At 42.3% G+C, this 8,470-nt stretch overlaps 1 protein-coding gene across 1 annotated transcript; it reads left to right on the top strand.

Annotated features, from left to right (window-relative positions):
* The first annotated feature begins 2,358 nt into the window (after positions 1-2,358).
* Positions 2,359-7,584, top strand: LOC132999637 (cytochrome c1, heme protein, mitochondrial). The gene is made up of 7 exons (XM_061069355.1): positions 2,359-2,471; positions 4,529-4,719; positions 4,873-4,999; positions 5,193-5,350; positions 6,323-6,483; positions 6,699-6,799; positions 6,925-7,584. The coding sequence occupies exons 1-7, from the start codon at positions 2,391-2,393 to the stop codon at positions 7,027-7,029; spliced, it is 924 nt and encodes a 307-aa protein (XP_060925338.1). The 5' UTR covers positions 2,359-2,390; the 3' UTR covers positions 7,030-7,584.
* The last annotated feature ends 886 nt before the right edge of the window (positions 7,585-8,470 follow it).

The following is an 8,470-nucleotide window of genomic DNA, read 5'->3' as shown; positions in this document are numbered from 1 at the left end:
CTGACATGACAGGAATGACAGTCCCCCCCCCCCCCCCCACTGGGGCTGATAAATACTTTATTACCTACCTGCTGTCAAACAGGAAACATCCATCTGCACTTCCACTCCGAACCGACTTCAACTCATTCAAACAAGCGCAGGGTTTTTATCCGTCTTAATATTTCAGTATTTTGATCGTAGTTTCCGTCTGCAGCTCGTGTCTCTGGTGGATTCCAACCTGGCTCTCACATTCGTCTGGAAAGTTTCTGCAGATACTTTCAACTATTTTGTGTTCCATTTGCAAATTTTGAATATTTGAGGTTGTTAAATTCCTGCTTTTATCAGCACGAGCTGCTCACATTTATACACATAACAACCTTCTTCTTTTCAGTTGTTGTCCAGCCTTTATCCTCACATTATGGGATGTATGAACTAATTGGTTGCGATAGGAGATTCAAATTTTTTTGTTCATAGTCAAAGTGCACGTTAAATAAATTATGATAAAGCTGGTGTATGTAATTTTATGTAATTTTTATCACACTGATATTTTGTTCATGTGTTCATTTGTCCACCAAGTTTAGTTTTCTTAATTATTTGATGATATTAAAACAGACTAAAACGTCTTGATACTACACATATGCCTATTATTTAATTTATTATTCCTCACTCCTTCACCCTGTGAAGTGCTGCTAACGCTCATTTCAATTTAAATTGTTGCACTATGTTATATGTTATGTTATATGTTATTTTTTTTATCTTGTATTGCCTGTGTACTGCGTAGATGCTGCCTGAAGGGTTATAAGAATTTCACTGCTCTGATGACGCTGTTATTTGGTGCATGTGACAATAAACACTTTGATTTGATTTGATTGATTTGATTTGATTCAAAACTGAGACTGACACCGATTGGTCGAGGAGCTCAATACTTCTCCTCCTCACCACGATAAACTCATAAACTCAATATGGTGACATGTGTATCTGGGATTATTTAACCCAAGTATTGTACAACAGGAGGACATGGAGACGTATTATCAATTCCTATTTGCAGTTTATGTTTCAGAACATCCCATTTAAACCTTTTACTTTTTTTTACACTGGATGAAAAGGATTTAGCCTAAAATTCAGGTTAAAAAAGACAAAATGGAAAATAAAAATCTCTTCTTTGTCATCCACAGGGACTTTTAGTATTCAGTGAATCTTGGGAGATCAGTATCAGCTGAATCAGAAATACACAAACAGGCCGAGATCAACACTCCTGCCACAGTCACTGAGGTCACACTTTATGCAGTGGTACAGGTGTTCCTAATAAACTGCTCATGAGTGTTATATTTTTTATGCTGTGCTTCCACCTTCTGTAGAACTCGGGTTACGACACCTTCAAAGATGGATGTGATTTGCTTGTGATGCAGGAGTTCATGTGTAAATTTGGTTTCAGATTTGTACTTCACGTAATTTAAAAGGTCACAGACACTTCAATGTAATAACAAGCTCTTCACACACAACAGAAACACATTTTTGTGAATTTTTGTATTGCGGTGAAGAAGAAATGAATGATAAATGTGGATTTGACCCAATGTTATAATAAAGTTTCTCCTTCCACAGCTGCTCCAGGTCGAGGCCTGGTGATCAGTCCACTTGTCCTCATGTCCTCATGTGCCCTTGTCCAAGGAAAGAGCCTCAAATAGATCTGGCGCTAGGGGGCGGTATAGAACACGTCCCCCTGTCATAACTCCATCAAGAAACTGAGGAGCTTCACAATCGTCTTTAACGTTTCTCACAGCGTCACGTTCGCATCACTGAGATTCCATACACGTGACTTTATTTATTGATTGATTGATTGATTTTGTAACGTGTTGTGATTTTGTAACGTGTTTACAAAATCACGTTGTGTAAATCCAAGTTGTGTAAGGTTTCCCGCAAGACAGACACAATCAGCCAGGGTAAGAAGTTCCGGTCGGTGAAGGTTGCCTTCAAACTAAGAGCAGAGTTGACGCCTAAAAATAAAAAGTGAAATCCGGAATTATTATTTTAAACAGTTTTTTTAATATGCTTGTAGAATACTTAAGATTGTTATATTGCTACTGTTACTCAAATAATATATTTAGAACCTCATAACACCAATGACACCGAGTTTTTTATTATTATTGCATACTGGTTAATAATGATTATAATAATAACAACAATAATAATAATGGCTACATCAACAACAACAATAATAATAATAATAATGGTTAGTATAATAACAGGTTTCAGGGGTTTTATTTTGTCAGCGCTGCCCGGGAAGTCTTGTGCAAATAAAAAAGTAAGCGCATTTCACACGTGGCTGTTTTTATTGTGAAGGTCCGGACCGGAACCCCCGTCCTTCCGGCTCCTCTCGGCTCCTTGCAGCTTCTCTCAGCTTCTCAAACAAGATGGCGGCGCTACGAGTCGCGGTGCTATCGGGGACCGGGAGAGCCCTGCTCGGGTCGCCGAGGACCATCAAGCCGTCCAAGGTGAGGCCGGGGACGGAGTCTTGTTTCCCGCAGAGAGCAGAGAGTGGTAGGGGGAGAGTAGCGAGGCTGTGGGGCGAGCTAGCGTCGAGCTAGCGTTAGCCTGGTGGCCGTCAGCGGGGTGAGACAAGGTCACTCGTGTTCCCGCAGGTATCCAGGGGGTCGCTGGTGGGTCTGGAGACGTTTCCTGTGAGAGATTAATGTTCTGATGCTTATCGGGAAGATCCGGAGATTTAAATACAAACATCACAGCTCCAGGGGTGTTTAAACCCTGTTAGCACCGGCTGTGATTCACAGGCTAGCTGCTGAGCTAGCTGCTTCCTCAGTGTCAACCACCCGGTGAATGGTCCTGTTCGTTAAAGTTAACCTTCCACACTGGTTTCCGGTTCACGGTTTCACGTACACAAGCCTGAGGTTAAGGGTAGTGGTGTTTAGAAGTGTTTTTATTTGTTTAAAACGATGGTTATTGGAAGTAAAGGGACATGTAGCCGAGCTAATCCGCTTGCTAGCGTGTTAGCATCTCAAGGACTGAGAGGACTTCCGGTGAAGAGGAGCCTCTGATGTGTCCTTCATCTGTGAAGAGAGTTTACATCACGGGGTCGATCTGATCTGTTTGTGTTTGTTGAGGCAGGTTATTCTACAACAATCCTTTCACTGATCTACAAGTAGTTACACAACATTAAGTGTTTCTAAAGCAATATACTCTAGAAACTATAGTGTTTAAAGTAAAAGTAATCATTTTGCAGAAGGCATTGATCATCAATCCCTTTGAGTCCTATGCTCAGCAGAAGAAGAATAGTTTGTGAAAGCAAACAGGATCTAAACCTTACATTCAAGGACATTTGGAGTTTTAATTCTCTTTACGAGACTTGATGCCCAACAAGTGGCATCATAAATGGAATTGAGACATAAAGGTAATCACAGTTAAACCAAACCTCAATTCCAACTGCTTCATGTTCAAAGGTCACTTTATTGGAAACAGTTTTCGGTCGCTACCACAGTTTCTCCGTCAGCTGGATTCCAGAGAGGGAGATGGAATCCACGTTATTTACCAGTCGATCATTCTCTCTCTGGTTTACTGGTTTTCAGGATGCACCTTAAAGCCTGATGCACAATTCAGGTCTGCGCTCGATGGCCAATCACAGCCGAGTTAATCATCACTTTGACCAAAATAAATCGTGTCCCAGTCGGTAGTTTCATATCCAGAGAACACATCGTTACCAATCATGCATTTTCTCATTACTGTGGAAATCGAGAACATGTCTTTGCAGATGTAAAGTTGTTAGATTTAACCTTCAGGTGCAAGCAAGGGAATGGAAGCTCTTGTTTTAGTGTCACATCCCTTGTGATCTGTTGCCTTTATATGTTCACAAGTTGGCGAAGCTCCTCATCGTTGAATTCACTAACTGAATAGATGAGTAGATTGGCGCCACACCTAAGATTAGCATGGTGACAGGCCAGAGATAGCAGAACGTGTGTGTGTGTGTGTCTGTTTGTGTGTGTGTTTGAGGACTGGTGCAGGGATGCTGTTCTGCTGCTGCTGGTTACAGAAGCTCTACTGAAGGACGGTTTCATAAGGACGCCACGAGCACACGCTATGTTCAAGGGCATCGTAGTTACCTGATTCATTTAATGGTATTTAGACACTGAAGCTGTGTCCTTACTGTAAGTTTGTCATGTAAACGTGGAGAACTCAAGAGATGTCAGCACTGATCATTGTTCTTTTAGTTGTGTCCATCTTCAATAGCTGAATGGAATCGTAAATGTGAGGAAAATGAGTCTCTGGCATCTTTCTGCTTTTCTTTGACTCGTGTTATATTCACCAGAACCTGTTTGGTCTCAGACTGTTGGGACAAAACAAGCAGGGTGAAGATATCATAAATTAATCTTCAGAAAATAAGCAATGATGTAAATAATTATTGGTTGTTTGCCAAATCTCTGAAAGTCCACATTCTTTAAGTTTGGGTTTTGAAATCTAAGGAGTCTGTGACCAATCTTCCACGTTAGGCTTTAGGTAATTCGGGTTTTACGTTAATAGCATCTCATTTCCTCCTGCACAGGCCAACATGTCCTTTGCCAGTTTGCCCCGGAACAAGAAGCTCGCCCTCACAACGCTGGGTGTGGTCACGGCTGGGGGGGCGGGGCTCGCTCTGATGCTGCACCAGGCCGTCAAAGCCTCTGACCTGGAGCTCCACCCTCCTCAGTACCCCTGGAGCCACGCCGGACCTCTGTCCTCTCTGGACCACGCCAGGTGGGACAGACACACACACACACACACACCTCTTAGTTCTCAGTATAGACAAACAAAGTCACAAACTGTGGTTGACCTGAGCTCATGTGATATCACTGTTGTATTCTAACCTCAACTTTTCCATATTCTCTCTGTCTCTTTGTACCACCACAGTATTCGCCGTGGTTACCAGGTGTATAAGCAGGTGTGTTCAGCCTGCCACAGTATGGAGTACCTGGCCTTCAGAAACCTGATAGGAGTGTCGCACACAGAGGAGGAGGTCAAGGTCATCGCTGAGGAGGTGAGGCCTACAGTTCATACCTTAGCATAGGAATTACAGCTTCCAGGCTGGAGCTGCTTCAAATGCATCATTAAACAGTTTTTAAATTCCATAGTACACATATTTGAATGTTTCTAGACGTAGAGACAAAGTTCTGGCAGTAGGTGGCGACATCTGGCCATGTGATGTAATATCTGCTCTATGTTGTGTTCAGGTTGAGGTGGTGGACGGTCCTGATGAGAGCGGAGAGATGTTCACTCGACAAGGAAAGGCGTCGGACTACTTCCCTAAGCCCTACTCCAACCCCGAGGCGGCTCGGGCTGCCAACAACGGAGCGCTGCCTCCGGACCTCAGCTACATCATCAGTGCAAGGTATCCCAAGCCCCGCCCCTCATGCAACTAGCTTAGAACGACATTCTCTATAGGTTCTAATGGTACACAAAATTAGGCCGAGCACGGTCAAGAGTATTATCAAGAGTAATATCAAGAATACGTGATAGTCTGGTGGATTTATAACAGTCTGAACTCCTGTGGTTTAGGAAGCTTTAATCCTGAGGAGTATAAATGCAGTCAGAGTTCGACTCAAGTGTTAAATATGCTTTTGTTTTCTCTGCAACCGGTAGAATCATTATTTACTTATTTATCCTGTGAATATTTAATAAATTGGTGGACTGAACAAACTTTGCTATGAGGTGAGAATTTGTTGACACCCAGACCCCAGCACCCTGAAGACTTCCTGTAGGTGCCAGTATTATTACTGCTAGTTAACACAACAGACATTTATTACACCTACCAGACAGCATTAATGTTTATCAAGGATGTGAATTAGGATGTAATGTTATTTTTATGCCTCTGCGACAGCCAGTAGCCAGAGGCGTTAAGCTTTCAGGTTGTCCGTCCGTCCCAGTCCCGTGAAGGAGATATCTCAACAGCTCAGAACAAATATTCACTTGGATTTAAGGATGAACTGATATGATTTTTGTTGCCAAAGGTCAAGGGGGCTGGGTTTTTTCCTTGAAGGTGATAGATTAAGATCACCTTAATGGAATGTCATAGAATTTAATGCGAACTCAGTCATAATTGTCCTAATATCAAGAATACGTGATAGTTTGGTGGATTTATAACAGTCTGAACTCCTGTGGTTTAGGAAGCTTTAATCCTGAGGAGTATAAATGCAGTCAGAGTTCGACTCAAGTGTTAAATATGCTTTTGTTTTCTCTACATGAAAAACCAAGTGCTCCTCAGTACATTTTTACTCGTTGTTGCTTTAAGTCAGACAGTTTTGAAAAGAGATGAAATCTGCTGATCCCCGATGTTCACTTGTTGCGTCTCTGCTCCACTCAGACACGGAGGAGAGGACTACGTGTTCAGCCTGCTGACAGGATACTGTGAGCCTCCCGCTGGAGTGGATGTGAGGGAGGGGCTCTACTACAACCCCTACTTCCCCGGCCAGGCCATCGGCATGGCCCCTCCCATCTACAACGAGGTCCTGGAGTTTGAGGACGGTACGTTGACCGGTTCAAATTGAAAACACACAGGCTATAGACGCACATTAAACCATCTAGGTAGTTTCATAAAGCTGAGGGTGAAAATGGAAGATTCTAGCAAGTAAAGTAGCCTCAAGCTGAAAAATCGTAACACTAAAGCAGTAGTAGTTTGGAAATTAGTTTCTTGTTATAGTAGTAAGAACGATGGTGTTGATGGTTCTCTGTTGCCATAGGAACCCCTGCCAGCATGAGCCAGGTTGCTAAGGACGTCTGCACCTTCCTGAGGTGGGCCGCCGAGCCGGAGCACGACCAACGCAAACGCATGGGACTGAAGGTACAGCACAAGATCTTTCATCTAAATGATTTCCCATTTTATTCACGATTTGGATTTTTGTTTAGACAAGTCTGAGAACACAATGGAACAATAACCACCTGAATATATTCCTGTTGTTCTTTCAGCTGCTGTTGGGCTCAGCCATCGTCATCCCTTTGCTCTACTACATGAAGAGACACAGGTGGTCTGTGCTGAAGAGCAGAAAGATCGCCTACAAGCTTCCTAAGTAAACCAACACCCCCCCACCCGGTCTGGGCCTAAAACTTACCAGAAGAGAAGGCTGCGTTCAAAGACCCCACAACATTCACCTCACAACGATCTAACGGACACAGGACAACTGACGCACACATGCCTTTTTAAGAGCAGAACGAGATATAAGGGTATAAATATATAGTACGAGTATTCTGCCTTTTTTAGTTGTCGGCATGGGAGAACGGGTTGTCAGATTCATCTTTATCTAGTGGTGCAGGTTTGTGTCAGAGAGTTGTGGCGTTCTTGAACGCACCCAGTATGTGTTTGTTTGATCTGCATTGAGTCGCCACTGGGACCAGTTCCCGTCTCAATATCACTTTGTCACTCTCGAGTGATGCTTCAACGATTGCCCGTCTTTGTATCTTTGTAAGATACTCGGTAACCACGCGAACGAGTTAAATGGTTAAAGTTTCAAACATCCTGGCTGTATGTATTTCCATGCTCCTCTGTCCTCTACACAAAGGCACTCGGTGGAGAAAACACAACCTCTGATTCTCTGTTTTAATGTACAAAATAAATTATGTTAAATGAAACCGTCCTGTGTGATGCTTGGTTTTGATTTCAGGAGATGTTGTCAACGCTGCTTGTTTCATTCTGATCATTTCTGTGCAACCGGTAGAATCATTTACTCATTTATCCTGTGAATATTTAATAAATTGGTGAACTGAACAAACTTTGCTATGAGGTGAGAATTTGTTGACACCCAGACTCCAGCACCCTGAAGACTTCCAGTAGGTGCCAGTATTATTACTGCTAGTTAACACAACAGACATTTATTACACCTACCAGACAGCATTAATGTTTATCAAGGATGTGAATTAGGATGTAATGTTATTTTTATGCCTCTGCGACAGCCAGTAGCCAGAGGCATTAAGCTACAGCTCAGAACAAATATTCACTTGGATTTAAGGATGAACTGATATGATTTTTGTTGCCAAAGGTCAAGGGGGCTGGGTTTTTTCCTTGAAGGTGATAGATTAAGATCACCTTAATGGAATGTCATAGAATTTAATGCGAACTCAGTCATAATTGTCCTCAGAATAGTCCAATTTAAATTAATTTTATATTGAAAGAATAAAAGCAGAATGTCAGAGTAGAGCTCATACTGCGACCAAGGCCCTTAAAGTCAATCTGCACCCAAATCGCACACACTCGTAGATACAAGTCCTCTAAATATTAATGAATCATCAAGATCCATGAGTTGTTTTTTCCTGGGAACTCAAGGAGAAGACTAGAAAATAACACATCTTTCCATCTAGTTTCTAGGAAATTTGGTCAGTTATACGTTGTTTCTTTTCCAATCTGAGATTTGTGCAGTTTTCAATATTGTCACAGTTTTTCTTGTGTCTTGATGAAATGACTCAGACACATTTAAGGGACTGGTATCTGTGAGTGTAATGTGGTGCAGCTGGATTGAAT

This window comes from Limanda limanda, chromosome 4 (assembly GCF_963576545.1).
Source record: "Limanda limanda chromosome 4, fLimLim1.1, whole genome shotgun sequence".
NCBI lineage: Eukaryota > Metazoa > Chordata > Actinopteri > Pleuronectiformes > Pleuronectidae > Limanda > Limanda limanda.
Note: the sequence above shows the minus strand (reverse complement) of the source record. Positions and strands in the feature narration are given on the sequence as shown.

Bases quoted from the DNA above. Each gene is read 5' to 3' on its own strand.
- LOC132999637 (XM_061069355.1), top strand. From the start codon at position 2,391: ATGGCGGCGCTACGAGTCGCGGTGCTATCGGGGACCGGGAGAGCCCTG. The intron at 6,484-6,698 runs GTACGTTGACCG...CTGTTGCCATAG, and splicing joins GGTCCTGGAGTTTGAGGACG to GAACCCCTGCCAGCATGAGC. The intron at 6,800-6,924 runs GTACAGCACAAG...TTGTTCTTTCAG, and splicing joins GCAAACGCATGGGACTGAAG to CTGCTGTTGGGCTCAGCCAT.